The sequence below is a fragment of the Poecilia formosa genome, unplaced genomic scaffold (genome assembly GCF_000485575.1).
Source record: "Poecilia formosa unplaced genomic scaffold, Poecilia_formosa-5.1.2 Scaffold390, whole genome shotgun sequence".
In the NCBI taxonomy this organism is placed as follows: Eukaryota; Metazoa; Chordata; class Actinopteri; order Cyprinodontiformes; family Poeciliidae; genus Poecilia; species Poecilia formosa.
Window position 1 is genome coordinate 198,498 of NW_006800329.1, and position 18,159 is coordinate 216,656.

General features: G+C 37.6%; 3 protein-coding genes across 5 annotated transcripts in view; 2 read left to right on the top strand and 1 right to left on the bottom strand.

The window, feature by feature from the left end:
- Nucleotides 1–768: 768 nt before the first annotated feature.
- On the bottom strand, nt 769–3,771 carry tmem203 (transmembrane protein 203). 2 transcript variants are annotated; one of them, XM_007575832.2, is made up of 2 exons: nt 3,545–3,771; nt 769–2,707 (listed from the first exon to the last, which is right to left on the bottom strand). In XM_007575832.2, exon 2 carries the CDS (start codon nt 2,579–2,581, stop codon nt 2,165–2,167), a length of 417 nt encoding a protein of 138 aa, XP_007575894.1. In that variant the 5' UTR covers nt 2,582–2,707; nt 3,545–3,771; the 3' UTR covers nt 769–2,164. The 2 variants fall into 2 exon arrangements, with proteins under 2 accessions (XP_007575894.1, XP_016518267.1); XM_016662781.1 differs by having other exon boundaries at nt 769–2,730.
- Nucleotides 3,772–4,806: 1,035 nt separating this feature from the next.
- Nucleotides 4,807–9,735, top strand: alad (aminolevulinate dehydratase). Of its 2 annotated transcripts, none has more exons than XM_016662780.1 (12): nt 4,807–4,919; nt 5,969–6,094; nt 6,170–6,220; nt 7,305–7,401; nt 7,477–7,612; nt 7,685–7,768; nt 8,027–8,119; nt 8,194–8,245; nt 8,593–8,680; nt 8,783–8,869; nt 9,048–9,177; nt 9,415–9,735. In XM_016662780.1, the coding sequence occupies exons 2-12, from the start codon at nt 5,976–5,978 to the stop codon at nt 9,471–9,473; spliced, it is 996 nt and encodes a 331-aa protein (XP_016518266.1). In that variant the 5' UTR covers nt 4,807–4,919; nt 5,969–5,975; the 3' UTR covers nt 9,474–9,735. The 2 variants fall into 2 exon arrangements, with proteins under 2 accessions (XP_016518266.1, XP_007575895.1); XM_007575833.2 differs by having other exon boundaries at nt 8,027–8,115; nt 8,190–8,245.
- A 2,575-nt stretch (nt 9,736–12,310) lies between these two features.
- The window catches only part of npr2 (natriuretic peptide receptor 2), a 60,966-nt gene continuing 55,117 nt past the window's right edge, over nt 12,311–18,159 (top strand). Inside the window, exon 1 of the mRNA XM_007575834.2 lies at nt 12,311–13,270. Coding sequence (XP_007575896.1) covers nt 12,583–13,270 — 688 coding nt within the window. The 5' untranslated portion in view covers nt 12,311–12,582. The remainder of the gene's footprint in view (nt 13,271–18,159) is intronic.

An 18,159-nucleotide genomic window follows, 5' to 3' on the forward strand; every position in this document is an offset into this window, starting at 1 on the left:
CCAACCAGGGTGATTTCCTCAATCATGGCGGCTTCACGGACATTAAACCAAAACAAGGAAGTAAACAAACAAAAACACAAATATTTCTGGGAAACATCCAGAGGGACTTTCACTGTGTCACACATGAACTGTTGTTTTAAACATCGACCTATGCAAAGGCTTTGAGCCAGAAAAGCTGAAACACAAACAGAATGAAGGATTTAAGGAGCTCAGGGTTTCGGCAGGTTTGCAGTTTTCTAGAAGTTTGTTCCAAATTAGAAGAGCAGAAAAACGGAATTCCGTCTTTTTGGACACTTTTAGTTAAGATTTATTGACACATATATAAAGTGTCTGTTCTTCCTTTTATATCACAATCATGCACTAATGTGCAGCATTTTTGAGTGTCATAAAAATTTTGATGTATTATTTATTATTGTTGATTTGATGCAGAAAATCCCAACAAAACACGTCAAAGTTTGTGGTTTGAACAGGAAAACGTGGGAAAAATGTTTTTATAAATTATCTTTTCTCTTTTTTTAAACTAACGTGTATCTTTTGTTTTTCAAAATAAAATGTTTTTAGTCAAGCTTTAACAGGATAAATTCACCAAGTTTAAAGTTAAATGTAAATAATCACTTCCATATTAAAGCACATGTGAAATGAAAAGCATGTGGAGAATAGAGTTTAAAAAGAAAAAAGAATTTGTAAACATGATCAAAAGCTGTTTGGGTGAGTGGCGCCTCCTTGTGGCCAGCTACTGTCTGTACACCATTACATTAACTACTGTTGTTCTTTTTAAATGTTTGTTTTATTTACAGATTCTATACAAATAACCAATGTGTACTGCAGCAAAAACCAGAGGAACATAAATATAAACATGGATTTTTCCTTAAAAATTCAACATATATATACACAGAATTTTACATCAAGTTTTAAATTAAAGGTTCCCATAAATACATGCATAACATTTACAGAGAAACGTCAGGCTGGGTGAGCGACACAGCGTGGAGGAAACGGAGAGTTTGGTGATTTATGAACCGTTAGCTGCAGAACGGCGACTTCCTGTGGACAAAATAAAGTTCCTGTTGATTAACTTTACTTATTCCTTACAGATTTAAAGAGACAGTGTTGTGCACAAGTCTTGAATTATTCAGATTTCTTCAAATTTAACTTTAAAATGAGCCAAACTCTGTTCAAAATGCTCTAATTTGTCATATTTCAGAGTTATTTTCTATTTCCTATGTTTTAATTCTGCTACATTATGTATGTTTTTAATATTTTAGATTTCTATCTTTTTTTAAAAAATTTTAACGCAAACCTGATCAGATTTCAACAGTCGGTGCTTTGCACAAAAACTGGTTATTATTCAGATTATTGTCACATTTCACTTCCTCTGATGTAGAAAATCCTAAATCTGAAATGTTTTGGAATTAGTTCTGTAAAAAAAAAAAAAAAAAAAAGTTTATTTAAACAAATGTAAACCTTTACGATATTTGCTAAAAGAAAAAAAAAAGGGAATCTATCTGTATTTCTTGTAAGAAGATTTATCTCATATCTTCAGTTACAAAATGTACTAGAAACAAAAATCAGTTTTTTGTTTATTTCTTGAGGATGTGACTTTCTGATTTGCAGATTTTTAAAAATCAGTTTGCTTAACATTTCAATAAGACATAAATTGAGATAAGAAATTAATGTCAGTGTATTGAACACAGATGTTTGGCTGCATGGAAGAGAAATGTAAAGAAATGAGGAATGACTCAAAACTTTTGCACAGAGTTGAGTCAGAGTTTCTGTTCTTGAGCACAAACAACAACCTGATCGATCGTTTTCTTCTTCTCTGACCCCAAACATGAAGAACTCCTTCAAGAAAGGTCACAAAATGTCAAAAACTAAAAAATAATACATCAATATTATCCATAAATTTCTGCCACGGCGCAGTGGAGCCAGAGCAGAAAAATAAAGAGCAGGAAAGTTCAGAGAAAAACTCACTTTGTACAAAATTTCTCAGATTAATCTCATAATTTCAGAGTTTTTTCTCTGGAATTTTCGACTTTTCAAACTCAGACTAATCTCAGAATTTCAGATTTTTTGTTTTTCACTGAAACTTGCTCCTCCTCTTTCTTTCCTTCCTCCCTCCGCCGGCCCTCCTGCGCCGCGGTGAATCTCTGGCGGCGCCGCTCTGCCCTCAGTTGACCCGACAGGCCCGGATCATCAGCAGCTGCAGCAGGATGAAGAGCGGCGACACGATGAGGCCGAACCACAGGTCTCGGGCCCGGTCCTGCTCGGCCAGCTTCTGGCACAGCAGAACCTCGCAGACCAGCTTCAGGCTCAGCACCGTCAGCACCCAGAGCAGCCGCAGCACCGCCAGCCGCTTCTCGTTCTCCTGGTACAGCCGGATCGACACGATGGCCGTGAAGTAGGTGCTGAGGCCGTCGGCGGCGAACAGCGGCACAAACACCAGCCACCAGCTGAGCCGGTCGCTCAGCAGGTCCACCCGCAGAGCCACCAGCATGCTGAAGAGCAGCAGCGCCAGCAGGTGGAGGAAGAGTTCGAAGGTGGCGAAGCCCAGCCACTGGACCAGCTCCCTCAGAGAAAACAACATGGCTGACGGACGGACAGACGGACTCCGGGTCAGAAGGCCAGGAGCTCCAGGATGAGGATCTGAAAACTGAAGGCTTCTGGTGCTGCAGAGATCTCCCACCTGATTGGCTACATCTTCTCACCCAGCCTGAGGGGAAAGGAGAGCGAGTCCTTAAAGAGACAGTGCATACATTTTATAAAAAATAATTTTTTAACATATTTGTTAAAATATATTGTGACAGTTTGTTAGGAGACAGATAATCTCAGCTGCTATGTCTATCTGAAGAAATGCACCACCAAAAACAACCAATCAGAACCAGGAGGTGGGTCTTAGCGCTGTCAATCAACCTGTGACTGCGCTGCTAAATGAGCTAATAGCAAACAAATTATAGCAAAATCATTTATCTGCTATTATCAGTGACTATTCTAACTAGCTTCAGCATTCACAACAGGCTATGCTACCTGAAAGAAGCTGCAGCATGAGAAGCGCCACACAGAGGGTGATTGACAGCCTTAAGACCCGCCTCCTGACTCTGATTGGTTGTTTCTAGTTTGCACTAGGAGAAGGCAGCGACAGTTTCAACAAAAATGTAAAAAACATGTGTATATTTTGTAAAAGTTACATATATACTGGAGGTTTATAACCCGTTTCACCAGGTTAGAAAAGCATCAGCAGTAGATATAAGACCAGTTCTCTGTTTTTAACCAGACAGGCCAATGAAGTCAGCAACTTTTCTCTCCGTCTGTTCACTTCTTCCGGCCATTAAGCAGATATCATGGTCCAGATAATGTAGTGTAACTCGAGTTAGCTACGGCACAGCATCACGTTTACATTTTAACCATCAAACAGTTCGAGGATTCAGAAAAAACAGCCGAATGCTACAGAATGCTAACCACAGTCATGATGAAGGACTTTATAACACACACACAACAGGCAAACAGGCGTATTCACAAATATATTCACGGTTATGTGGAGATAATTTACCTCAGAAACTAAGAGCGGCTCTTCTTCTCCATGTAATTACAGATGAAACCGGCAGAACACAACGATGCTAACAAGCTATCATGATAGCTTCTGCCTATGGCTTCTGCTTCTTCTTCTTTTTCTTCTTTGGCTCTAAACAGCGCCTTTAATCACGGCACTGCTGCCACCTACTGGAGCTTCAGGGTAATGCAAGAATTGTTTATCAAACAGGTATCTACCGGCAATCTTCTACTCCTATTTTTATTTATTTATTCAAAAAAATTCTTCAGTGTAAGGGAAGAACATTTTTAACTTCGGTTGGATTCAGTTTTATTTGTGCTTTTATTTGTTTTACTTTAATGATTTTCCTTTTCTACTGCAGTAACACTTCCATTTTGCTTGTTTGTGTTTTATAACGCTTTGCATTGTATTTTTTCTAATTTGGTCATATTTGTTTTATTTGATTTTTTTTTTTTATTGTTTTGCTGTTGACTTTATTTTTTATATTTTAGCCAACTGTCCGATTATTATAAAGTGATAAAAAACACTTCAATTTAAATATTTAATATGATTATTTTTGTCAACTTATTTTAATTAGTTTTTCTACTTTTTATTTAGCTGTTTATGAATTATTATCATATCTTTTCTCATAGCCAAAATTTTACACATGTATATTTTCTTGCCTGCTTGCTATTTTTAAAAAATCATATTTCAAATTTGAACTACAATTAGTATTATATATCTAAGTGATTTTTCCTTTTTTGTAGGATTAGTAGAAAATACAGTTTAATTAAAAAAAAATTGTACTTCAGTGGATAGAAAATTTTAAAGGAATTAGTTTTTTTATATTTAGATTCTCTTTCAGCTTTTCAAATATCTTCAGTGTCTGTTTGATTCATTGTAATTCCATCCATCCATGCAAAATGTGGAAATGTTCAAAGTCACTGGTCAACTTGATGTCACAAGAGAGTAAAATTATAAGAAATTAGCTTATTTAGCATTATTAAGACTGTAATTGTAACACACATGATTAAATATAAAACTCTTATACCAAAAACGAATTATGATTCAATCGCAAGTCACAGTTAAAGTGAAATGCAACATATTTTAATAGAAAGTTTTGGACGTGTTTGATACAAAAATATTAGATTTATACCAAAATTAGCTGCTTTTATTGTAATAGAAAACCGTATTGATTTTATGTCTAAATTTGTAAATTTAATACTTATTCCCATCGGTGTCCCAGCGTGTCAGGCTTGCTGTTTCCGCCTTCACCTGTAGGAGGCGGAAGTGCTACTTGAAGTCGCTGCTGAATTTAAGGAAGAGAAGAAGAAGAAGAAGCAGCATTATCAGACTGAGCCGAGGAGTTGAGAAGTCGCTGCTTTCTTACCCTGACGTGAGTTTGTCTATTTTTCATGCATTAATGTCGGATTTTATCTCTATTTTTAATTTTCTTACAGTTTTATAAAGTTATTGATAACTTCATGTCATTTCCGGGCTCACTTTGGAGGTATTTTATTAGCTAAAATGCTAAAGTGTAAATAGAGTTGACCTACCTGCACACGGTGAAAGAAAGTTTATTTTATGTAAACAGACGCTTATTGTTGCATTAAAGTGGCTGGTTTTTAATGTTACTATTTTATTTTGTACCCATTAAAGGGCGCGTCTTGTTTCTGGGAATTATGAGTTTAGATTAAAACACTTTTTATTGATTACTGTTCGTTATTTTACCATTATCTCAATGTAATTAACACGTTATTATGCTGTTATCTAGATAGCTCAATTAAGCTTACTGACCTAAAACCTACACCTTTAACTAGTTTTATGAAGAAATTATTCTAAAACTACATCCAGTTCGTTATGAAAATATTTCGCAATATTTCTTTTTAAAGTATTTTTGTTTATCTCTTCAATAATTGTATTTTTTTTCTTCTTTTCCAAATTCAACTAATTTTGGTAAATAATTTTAATAACTTGAATGCTAACGTGCTATTAAGCTTTTAATAGAATTAGATTTAAATAATCATTTTATAACATTTATAAAAGGAAATTAACTGAAAAATTGAAAATATTTAGTTATTTTTAAAGCATCTGCTGACAGAACTATACTCTAATGTGTAATAATTTAATAACAATAAAGTGTTTCTATAAAGAGCCTCATATTAGGTAAGTTATGATAAAAACCATGTAGAGCTGCTGTGGCCTCAGATTATTATTATTTCTCGTTCCTCTGGGTTTCTTCTCTTCTTTTCATCCTGGTTCTTTTCATGTCTGCCCAGTTTTCCCAGTGACTGGGCAGCAAAAACTCGACTTCCAGTTACTTCCTGCTTGAAGCTCGGCTGGTCCAGCTTTGCATTATGGGTAGAAAAATGCATCTAAATGTAGTTTTTATCCTTCCCTGGTTTGATCCTGGTGTTGTTCTTCTTCTGTTTTGTTTGCTGGTAGTTTTGCGATGCAGACGCCGGCCCAGTCGGTCCTCCACAGCGGGTATTTCCACCCGACGCTGCGCTACTGGCAGAGCTGCGCCGCCGACCTCAGACCAGACAGCCTCATCTACCCCATCTTCATCACGTGGGTGGAGCTGCTCCTCCTTTTCTGAAACAAGCCAGGTTTGCTCTGCTTGTTTGACGTTCAGTTTGTCTGCAGAGACAGTCCAGACGCGGTGGAGCCGATCGGGAGCCTGCCGGGTCAGGCCAGGTGAGTCTCACCTGGGAGCTCGGCCCCAGAGGGAAGCCAGGGGCCGAGCTGTCGAGGGCCGAGCTGTCGAGGGCCGAGCTGTCGAGGGCCGGCGTGGGCGTTGTCGTCAGATAAACGCTGCTGGGAGGGAAGAGTGAGAATCTGGACTGAGATAAGCAGAGAGGCGGTTAGACGGCCGACCAGCTGGTCTCAGATCAGTTTAGTTTTATTTCAAACTGAGGCTGTTCTCAAGAGGAAACGGGTTTATTTCTATTCATATGATCAAATTGTTTTATTTTGCTTTTTTCAGATGTTTTAATGAATTTTATTAATTCATTGAGATTTATTTTTTAGTTTATTCAGCTATTTATTTTAGATTTTCTTTTTGACATTTTATTATAATTTTATACATTTAATTGTTTTATTCTTTTTTATTTAGCTTTTGAAATTACAATTCTCATAAACTTTTTACTTATTTTATTTGTTTTATTTTTGACTAAATAAATGTTTTATTTTTTTATTGATAAACTAATAGTATTTAATATTTCATTCAGTGCTTTAGTTTTATAAATTTAGATTTATCCGTGTTTTCTGTTTCTTTAAAAATCTATAGTTTATTTTACTTATTGATGATTGATTTATTAGTTTTACTTCATTTTTTAAACTTATTTTAAATTTATCAAGGTATTTTTATGCAGTTGATTTCATATTTTATATATTTATTTTTAGTGTTTTTTAATTTTATTATTATTTTGGATTTTATTTAGTAATGGAGTAATATATACTTTATCATATAATATATAAGGATATACATCAATTTTAATTTATTAATATTTTTATTATGTATTTAGTTCAGTGTAATATTTAATAAATCTCATAATTTCCTGTTGTTTTTTTTTATTTAAAGCTTTTAAAAATGTTTTATTGATTTTATTTAATTTCTTTTAATTCTACTTCATCTTTTTAGGTCATTTTTACTATATGAAGTTATTTAGAAAATGTTCTGATCATTTCATAGATTTGTTCTATTTCATATTTTTATCTTTCATTAAAGGTAATTTGCTGACTGTATTTTTGACCTCAGTAATAATCGTCTGCTCTGCAGGTTTGGGGTGAATAAGGTGGAGGATTTGCTGCAGCCGCTTGTTGAAAACGGTTTGAAGTGCGTCCTCATTTTTGGCGTCCCGGCAAAAATAGCAAAGGTCAGTCAAAGTAGATGTGAAAAACCCATTAACACGTGAATCAGTAAATGAGCAGCCGTGTTCTGGTTCTTCCAGGATGAACGCGGTTCTGGCGCCGACTCGGACGACACGCCGGCCGTTCTGGCCATTAAAAAGATCCGCAGTTTGTTCCCGGAGCTGCTGGTGGCGTGCGACGTCTGTCTGTGTCCCTACACGTCCCACGGACACTGCGGTCAGCGTCCACTTCCTGCTGGAGGCTCACAGCCGCCTGCGTCATGTCTGACTTTCTTCTTCTCCTCCTCAGGCATCCTGAACGAGGACGGCTCCCTGAACAACGACGCCAGCTGCCTGCGGCTCGCCGAAGTCGCTCTTTCTTACGCTCAGGCCGGTAAAGAGAAACTTCTGACCCAACATGTCTGAACCGAATCTGAACCGAATCTGAACCGAATCTGAACCGAATCTGAACCGAATCTGAACTGAATCTGAACCGAATCTGAACCGAATCTGAACTGAATCTGAACCGAATCTGAACTGAATCTGAACCGAATCTGAACCGAATCTGAACCGAATCTGAACCGAATCTGAACTGAATCTGAACTGAATCTGAACCGCGGTCGTTTTAACCGGAGCTGAACTTCCTGTGCAGGCTGCCACATCATCGCTCCGTCTGACATGATGGACGGACGGATCCGAGCCATCAAACATTCTCTGCTGTCCAACGGTTTGGGGAACAAGGTGAAGCTCTGCAGCAGAATCTTTTCTCAAAAACCCTGAAATTAGTTTATTTTGCTCCATTTTTCTGTTTCCAGGTCTCAGTGCTGAGCTACAGCGCAAAGTTTGCTTCCTGTTACTACGGTCCGTTCAGGTAAAGTTAGCCGCCGCATCAGGACCAAATTGACTTTTTAACTTTCATTTTTCTTTTCTTTTCCTTTTTTCCCTTATTCAAAACACATGGAGTTCTTTTTATATTTTCTTCTTTTTTCCGTTTTACTTCTTTTTCCTTCTGTCTGCTTTTTTCTTTTCGTTTTTCCTTTTTTCCTTTTAGGAGGAGAAAAAGAATAAAAACATGGAGTTCTTAGATATTTTTTTCTAGTTTTTTTTTCTCTTTTCCTTCCACATTTTCCTTTTGTCTCTTTTCCTTGTATTTGTTTTTCCAACTAATCTCTCCTTTCTAACTTTTTTTAACTCCGCCTCTTGTTTGGTGTTCTGTAGGGACGCGGCCCAGTCAAAGCCCGCGTTTGGAGACCGGCGCTGCTACCAGCTTCCTGCCGGAGCGAGAGGCCTGGCGCTGCGAGCCGTGGTGGGTTTTCCAGTCCGGTTCTGTTTGAACGCAGCCAGTGAGGCTGACCTCTGGATGACCTCTGGATGACCTCTGGATGACCTCTGGCTTTGTGCTCAACAGGAGCGAGACGTGAGGGAAGGAGCCGACATGCTGATGGTGAAACCGGGCCTGCCGTACCTGGACATCATGAGGGAGGTGAAGGACAAGGTGAGCAGACGAGTTTTTCCACATTTTTGTGTATTTAGCCATTAATCCCTCCATCCTTTTATCTATTTATCAATTCACCTGTTCATCCACATTTATCCATCTGTCTTCATCTGTCCATTTTCGTTATTCCTGTCTTTATTTTCTGACACGTCTCCATTTTTCTGGATCCTCCCTGCAGTTCCCCTCCCATCCTCTGGCGGTGTATAACGTGTCGGGGGAGTACGCCATGCTGTGGCACGGAGCGAAGGCCGGAGCGTTCGACCTGCGGGCCGCTGTGATGGAGGCCATGACCGCCTTCCGCAGGGCAGGTGAGGCAGAGGAACGAACCAAACTGAGGACAAACTGAGGGCGACATTTAGCAGATCTGGTTCAAGGAAAAGAAAAGTTTTCCTTCAGTCAGTGGTTTATAGAACCAGCTGTCAGACCTGGGAGGCCTTTGGGTTTCTACCAGCAACCTTAAGGTTCTAGATTTATCTCTTAACGTCCTTTGACGTCTCGCTGCGTCTCCTTAACTGTTGAAGTTCAGCTGTTGGTGTCACCTGCAGGCGCTGACATCATCATCACCTACTACACACCTGAGCTGCTCACCTGGCTGAAGGAGTGAGGGAGTCGCTCTGCCTGAGGGAAACGTCCTAAACTGGAACCAGATCATTTCTGGACCTTCTGATCTCCATGCTGGGCTGCAGATCTGCTTCGTGGGCCGGATCCTGAAACTGGTTTCTGATTTTAGCTGCTGAAGCCATGATGCATTGAGAATGTAGAAACATGTTTTTGTTTTTTAGCCTAGCGTGTCGCCGCTGCATTAAATCATGAATCAGATAATTATGGCATGTTTATGTAAGAGAAAATAAAATAGTTCATTCTGATCTGTGGCTCAGTTTTATTTATTACACCTGATTTTTTATCTGTTACATAGCATAAAACATACCAAACTATGGTAATATTTAATAAAGGTTTTATAGAAACTAATGCCTTTTTCTGAAATATATTTTTCTGATATTTATATTGTTTCACTGAAAGATTTTTAAATTCCTTATAATCCAAATCGGATGAATCCAACGTCACATTACAGCCATTACAGAGAGAAAGAAAGAGAAATAGATTTCATTAAAAAAATCTAAAATTTTCTGGAAAGACCAAGTAAATTTCTGAGTTTGAAAACTTGAAAATTTGCTTGAAAAATCTCAGAAACTTTGAAACTAATTTCTCTGAATGTTTGTTTTTTTTTCTAACAAATGTTTGACTTTTCAAACTCAGAAATTTTCACATTTTCTGAGCTTTTTTTTTTTTTGCCAGAAATTTACTCCTCTTTTTTTCTATCTCCAGTTCTCCGCCGTAATTTTAGATTTCTGATTATTAAGGAGAATTTCCTTAATAGATTAAGAAAAAGAGTGATTCCGTCTGCCACCACAAGAGGGCAGAGTTGCGCCATGTTCCAGCGATCTGAGGCCATTTTTCGCTCCATTATTTAACACAGAGACTGACTATGGTAAAGTTGCGGTCACATTTTTCCTGTACCATCCATCCATCCATCCATCCATCCATCCATCCATCCATCCACAGAAAGGAGAGTAAATAAAAAGAGCCTTTGCGCTGTGATTTATTTCCCCTGACTGCATGGAAAGGTGTTGGACGGTTTTCCAGAAACCAGCGGCTGAAACCCGATGACCCGTTCGGTTCCATTCAGCCGGAAAGATGAAGAGGCTGCAGGCGGATCTGGAGGAGGAAAGGAGCTCCTAGCAAAGCACTGACTCCCAAACTGACCTCTGACCTTCTGCAGGAAAACATTTGACTGGTACAGATCCCTGTAAAAAAAATAAATAAAATAAAAAAAAGAATAAATAAATAAATAAATACTGGTACAAATTAAACTTTCTTCACCTTATTTATTCATAATTGAAACAAAGTTCAGTTTATTTTGGGGGGCTTTGTGTCACAGACCAATGTTTAACTGAAGACAATAAAAAGTGGAAGATTGCCAGAAACTATTTAATTTCTCTAAAGTAGAAAATAATCCTAGATCAGTTCTTTAGAGGTTTTGATCTCTGAAAAAGTTTTTGTAAAAATACAAAGTCAAAAATCAACAATAATTTGACTAAGTTAGCTGATCAGAGATGAAAATTAACTATTTATTTATAAATATCACAATTTCAAAGTAATTATTCAGGTTGGAACTAAATATATAGTTCAAAACAAAATATAAACAAAATATTATGTGAGCAAATCAAATATTTAGTTCGCAAGCTTAAGTGTTTTGCTTGCAAATTAAATATTTAACTGCAAATCAAACAGATAGTAAGCTAAATTTTCAGCTTAAAAGCTAAATATTTAGCTCCAAACTAAATATTTAGTTGGTAAAATAAATATTTAATTTGTAGTGGTGCTTCAAACTAAATATTTAGTTAGCAAACTAAACTAAATATCTAGCTTGGACCTAAAAATTTAGTTTGCTAACTAAAAATTTAGTTTCCCAACTATATATTTAGGTTGCTAACAAAATATCTAGTGACCAAACTAAATATTTAGTTTAAAGCTAACTATTTTCATTACAAACTAAATATTTAGTTTGAAGCTAACTATTTTCATTACAAACTAAATATTTAGCTCCAATCTAAACATTTAGTTAGCATGTTACATACTTCGCAGCTATCCAAATCAAATGTTTCGTTTGAAGTTAATTATTTAGTTTACAAATGAAATATTTAGCTACAAACTAAATGCCAATTAAATGTTTAGTTTGAAACTGTGAAAATATGACTAGGAAAAATAATTCCATTTATTTTAAATAACTAAAATTATTGCTGTTAGTTTTTGGCTGTTTAACTTTACAAATGGGACTTCAGAGTTCTCACTGTTTACACCTGAATTCACTAAACTCCCACGACATATTAATATGTTAGAATGGCCTAGTCAAAACCTAAACTGAATTCAGAATGTGTGGCAAGAATTGAAAGCCAGTGTCCATTTTTAATCCAGTTTGACTGAGCAATTGTTATTTTTGCATTTTGCATTGCAACTGCACCTAAAAGAGGTCAAAAGCATGCCACACTTTCCAGATTTTCTTTTTTTTTTTTTGGTTAAAAATTTTGAAAACATTTGTTTTTCCTTCCAGTTTCTATTACGTAACCCTTTGTGTTGGTCTTATGACGTAACGAGGCCGCCAGGGGGCAATTTAAGTTTACCTTTTTTATTTTTATAAACTGATTTTTATTTAATTTTGTTATTTATTCATATACTTGCGCACTGTAAAGACAATCGGTGTTTATGAAGCAGTGTTTATCAAACATATTTGATTTCTCCAGGGATAACTGAGGTATTAGTAGAAGTTTGTAATCTGATTTAGTGAATACTTTGTATTTCCTGAGCGCAGTGAGCGCGCGGTAGTTCGGACGGCGCCGCTGTGTATTTTTTACAGTGTGTGACGTGTGCAGGGGGCCGAGCGGAGCCACGCTCTGATTTAACTTACAGTCATCCGGCTGTGAGTTATCACTCTGGGAGAGGCCGTCACTGTGAGGACCGCGCTGCGCTGGGAAACTACTACAACTTCATTCACCGTGGATTTACGCAGCGGGGACGCATGGCACAGCCGCGCTCACGCCACCGGGCCACGACTTTACTGAGTTCGTGCCACTTGTGAAGGCGCGCGGGGCGAGTTTGGGGTCTTTATGGTGCGGTGTGACTGAGGGAAGCCTCTCCAAGCTGAGCGCACAGAGATGGGGCGCAGAGCCGCGCTGGGCTGCTGCCTGCTGGCCGCGCTCTGCCTCCTCCGCGGCTGCTGGAGCGACATCACCGTGGCGGTGATGCTGCCGGACAACTACAGCATGTACGCGTGGGCTCTGCCGCGCGTGCTGCCGGCCATCCTCATGGCGAAGGAGGATCTGCACGGGAAGCACAACCTGCTGCTCGGCCACAACATCAACATCCTGAACTACAGCACGCAGGACCCCGCCGCGGGCTCGTGCGCAGAGAGCCGCGCACAGGTGCTGGCCGTGGACGCGAAGCTCTACGTGCACCCGGACGTCTTCTTCGGACCCGGATGCGTGTACCCGCTGGCCTCCGTGGCGCGGTTCGCGTCCCACTGGAAGCTGCCGCTGATCACCGCCGGCGGCCCCGCGTACGGGTTCGACGCGCGGGAGGAGTACCGGACCATCGTGCGCAGCGGGCCGACCACCACCAAGATCGGGGACTTCATCAACGCGCTGCACACGCAGTTCAACTGGACGTCACGCGCCGTGGTGATCTTCTACGACCAGCGGCAGGACGACCGGCCGCACTACTTCCTGTCCGAGGGGATCTACCTGAACCTGAAGCAGGAGATCAACGTGACCGTGGAGGCGCGGCCGTACCAGAAGGAGCAGGACCACAAGGAGCTGGTCGGCTTCATAAAGGAGAGCGGCCGGAGTAAGACATCCATCCATTCATCTTCACTGGAAATAATTCATAAACGATTAATCGGATTAATGCCTTAGTGTCCTCAACTAATTTGGTCATAATTCATCTACAGACTCGCATTACACCAAAACTGTACAATTTTTTTTAAACATTTTGCATTTAACACAAATAGCTTTTAAACGATTAATCGTGATTAATCAAATTTTTAAATAATCAATTAATTATTAACTCCAATATGTAGACTCTAAAATGGCAAATTGCTGAAAGAACAACATATGAAGAGCAGTAATTATGGCAAAACTGTACAAAAATGTAAACATTTTGCATTAAGCACAAAACATTCTTTATTTTTAAATATGTTGTTCCTAAAATTCCTCAAGTTGCAGTTTTAGCTTCACCTGGATCAAATTAGGCAAAAGAAATCTCTTAAGCAACTGTTGCTGTCCAATTTTTAATGGATTAATCTATAAATACTTACCAGATCAGCCCTGGTGTTCAGTCAAGCTGAACTGTTCACATGTCGATTTTAAAAGTAGTTTTTAGCTGCCGATGCTACAAATAATGAAAGAGCGAATCTGTCCATCCATTGTAAAGTTTAATTAATTAATAAAATTAAATGATTAATTGTGATTAATCCATTATTCAAACAATCGTCAACAAATTTAGTAATTGATTAATTGTCAATTTGAGCATACAGACTCTAAGAAAGGCCAGTTGCTGAAAGAACAACACGTTCAGAGCAGTAATTACACCAAAACTGTATAAAATATATACATTTTATATGAAGTCAAGTTCATTTGTATAACGTATTTCAGCAATAATCATAAAAACATCATATAGTCATCAATTATGGAACAAGACATGACATAATCAAAATCATCAAGCAAAAACACGTCAAATATGTTGGTTCCAGTTACTACAAATCAAATGCAGCTCTAAACATGTCTGCCTTGATTTAAAGGTACTCAGTGTTTCAGCTGATTTGCAGTTCTCTGGTAGTTTGTTCCAGAATTGAGAAGCTGTGAAGACACTGTTCCAGTAATCAGTGTGACTAAAGATTAACGCAAGGATGACTTTCTCTACATCCTTTAATCCTGGCTTCAGGTGATAGAAGGCTGGCTTTATAACTGTCTTTATGTGGCTCTGAAGGTTCAGGTCAGAGTTCATCACTGACTCCAGATTGTTTCATCTTTAGGTCCAAAGACAAAAACTTCAGTTTTGTTTCTGTTCAGGTGGAGAAAGTTTTGGCTCCTTCACACATTGAATTAAAAACGTTTTGTGTTTGCAAATGAATTCAACTCAGAACTTTTCCAAATGGCAGCTTTAGAAAAAAATCTCCCATTAAACACCTTTTGCTGTCTAATTGTTAATTTGTTAATTAAAAAGTAACTTTTTGCATTTTAGGCATTATTTGAATCTTTTACTGTATTTATAATGTACTAATAAGCTTAAGTGGTTAGATGAAAAATAAACAACAATCGATTAATCGATTAATCACCAGAATAATTGATTAATCAGTTACTAAAATAATCATTAGTTACAACCTTAATCCATCCATCCATCCATCCATCCATCCATCCATCCATCCATCCATCCATCCATCCATCCATCCATCCATCAGATAGTTAATCATCCTCTATTTCTTTAGACTCTGGCCTGTTTCCTAAATGCTGATATAAATTAATTCGTCTTTAACTCTCCAGGTCAGAATCAGGTTTTTCCAGGCGGTCAGGACTTGGTCCGGTGGGAAGCCATGTTTTTTCCAGGGTTATTATTCAGGAATGTCTTCAGGCTGAGCTGCTGCTGCGGGTTTAGCGCCTGTGGAGGACCGCCACATGGGAATGAGAAGCTGTCATTAAATCGGTTCCCTGACAGCCAAAAACAAGCCGCATGTTGTTCACATTTGAACAAAGAACAGGCAGAGACCGTGAGCAAATTTACTGACATTTAATCAATCTGGAAAACAAAACAAAATCCCTTCAACTTATTTACAACTGCTGTTGTTCCAACTGCAAACTATGGGGTCTTTTGTCAATATTTAATTTGACAGACCACCAAAAAGTGGGGCTGGAATGATTAATTGTGATTAATCGATTGTCAAAAATAATTGTCAGCTAATTTAGCTATCAATTAATCAGTAACTGGAGTATATTTAGTGACAAAAACATTTCCTCCAAAGCTCACCACTACAAAGAGTGTCAAGTCTCCATAACAACTATTCAAAGAAATCCAGGTGTGTTAGTGTAGCCTAGTCAAAGTCCAGACTCAAATCTAGTTGAGAAGACTTCAGAAGTTGTGTTTCCAGCTGCTCTCCATTCAATGTGATTGAGTTTGACCTATTTTGAAAAGAAGGATGGACAAAACACTAAAAATAGTATGGCTGTAACGATTAATCGTGATTAATCGTGATTAATCGTGATTAATAGATTACTAAGATAATCGTCAGTTAATTTAGTAAATGATTAATCATTCACTGAAGTATGCAGACTCAGAAAAGGCCATTTATTTAAACAAAAATAATATTTTTATACAATTGAAAGACGCAAATAAAGAAATAATTCAGTTCTTTTTCTAAATAAGAAAATAAACATGCTATTGCCTGAAATGCAAAAACAAAGCATCCCTTTAGTGAATCTGAATCGGGTGAAGTTTCAGCTCTACCACCTGAGAAGTTTTGGATAAAACATATTTACAGACAAATGCAAAATATAAATATTTTTGTACAGTTTTGACTTATTTATTGCAGTGAATATATTTTTTCCCACCAAATGGGCCTGTTGTAGTTGGAATTCATTCACCATATTAATGATTAATTGTTTGCTAAATTAGTTGATGATTATTTGAATAATCAATTAATCACGATTGATCTGATTAATTCTTTCAGCTATGAAAGAGTTCATGTTTAAGTTCGTGATTGCCCAAGAACTGTATCTGCAAAACAAGCCCAAAGTCAATATCCAGTTAACGATTAATTGATACCTAGATGAGTTGACGATTATTTCAATCATTGATTAATCACAATTAATTGATTATTAATCATGACGAATCATGATTAATCATCAATTAATCACAATTTGTCATGTTTTCAATCATAGTAGAGTGAATTTAAAAGCATTCATGTCTTATTTTAGCTCAGTTTTTCTTTTGGTGTATTTCCCAACAGAAATTTAAGAGCAACCTTTGCAGGAATATTTATGTTTTTGCAGCGATGATTTGTCTTGGAAAGCTCAAGGAGTGAAGATGTGCTGCTGACAGCTCAGAAAACATTCGGGCTGCGGCTGTTTTTGGAAAGCTGGCCACAGATGATCTGTTTGGACTGATTATATCCAGTTTGGATTTAATCCGATAAGGGGAATGTTTACTCAATCACCCGTTTATATTAGGAGTTCATCGTGTTTTTTTCGTGTTGTTTTATAATGTTTTTTATATTTTCGCTGGTTCTTGTTGTCAGTGATAGTTCGTAGAGATCGTGGGGGAAAATTCTCACGATTCAGGAAACATCTGGAGGGAATCACTGCTATTCCAGAGCAGAATGTGCTCCCAAATAGTAAATACTGCCACATTTCGGTAAAGTAATTCCTGGGAGTCTTTATCTGTTGGTTGAACAACGCGGATGTAATCAAAAGGCAATTCTGACCTCCCCCATTCGGGAATTAGGGGACAGGAGGTCATGTGAGCTAATGGCTTTGTCAGGGCTTGTCCCGCCTCGCCACTCGGCTCACTCTTCACACCAGAAATATCCCGCAGGCGGTCGGGGTTACTCCACAAGAAAAGGGAGGAAAAGTGAAGGTTTCAGTGGGAAAACAAACAGTGAACATTTTAAGATTCTGCTTGTATTGGGTTTGTTTCCCTCTTTAAAAAGGCAATTAAAGTATTATGAGCAGGACAGAAACAAAGGGACTCGTGGTGAATGAAATGGCAAAATGGCTCTCCACCCAGGGCGCTCTTCAGTCTGGGGGCAGCACAAGAAATCAGACAACAGAATCTGGATATTAAATGATCACTGACTTTTCTATTGGTTGCCCTCTGCACATTGTTGTTAGGATTTATGGGTGTTTGAGTTTTTGTCTTCTTTTATTATTGCTCAACAGTTAATTGGTATTGCTTTAAATGTCTTTCCGTATCATTTCATGTATTTATTCTTATGTTTTTCTCTTTGTGCGCTGAGGCTAATGATAATGATAGTCAATTTCTCCACCCAAGCCTAAAATAGTTGAATTATTTCATTTATAAGTTATATTATATTTAATAGAGATGCACCACAAAGTGATATTTTTACAGAAACTGATGTTTATTAAAAATGTACAGTATTTTCCCACAATCTAAAACATAAGACCTTAAATATCTATCTATCTATCTATCTATCTATCTATCTATCTATCTATCTATCTATCTATCTATATGTATTTTCTTTTTTTTACATATGTAATGGTTGAATAAATTATAAATTAGATTAATTAGTTTATTATTATTATTATTATTATTATTATTATTATTATTATTATTATTAACATTTGAAATAATTAAGTATGACAGAAAAATGCAACTAAACATGTTAAAGAAAAAAAAAATCAGCAAAATCATCATCCAGATTATAATAAACTGGATATCAGTAAACAAAATATATCAAATTTTATCTCTTCTTTTGCCCACATTGATATTATATATTTGTAATATACAGTGCTGCCAAAGAAAAGAGTGAGAATAGATTGTATTTTTAGTAAAAGTAATCTCAATGGTCTCATCTTGATTCTTCTCGGTCTGTTAACGTAAAGCGAGCTGCAGAATCTCTGCAACGAGAAGGAAAACCCTCAGCAGGCTGCAGATCCTCCCTTTCTGTCCAGTTTGTTCTGTGCTTTAATGGTTTGCAGCTCACAGTGGGAGACAAAGAGTCACAG

What these genes read in the sequence shown, in the direction of transcription:
- alad (XM_016662780.1), top strand. Translation starts at nt 5,976, where the DNA reads ATGCAGACGCCGGCCCAGTCGGTCCTCCACAGCGGGTATTTCCACCCG. An exon ending in GCCTGGCGCTGCGAGCCGTG is followed by an intron (nt 8,681 to 8,782) that starts GTGGGTTTTCCA and finishes TGTGCTCAACAG; the next exon opens with GAGCGAGACGTGAGGGAAGG. An exon ending in GACCGCCTTCCGCAGGGCAG is followed by an intron (nt 9,178 to 9,414) that starts GTGAGGCAGAGG and finishes TGTCACCTGCAG; the next exon opens with GCGCTGACATCATCATCACC.
- tmem203 (XM_007575832.2), bottom strand. Translation starts at nt 2,581, where the DNA reads ATGTTGTTTTCTCTGAGGGAGCTGGTCCAGTGGCTGGGCTTCGCCACC.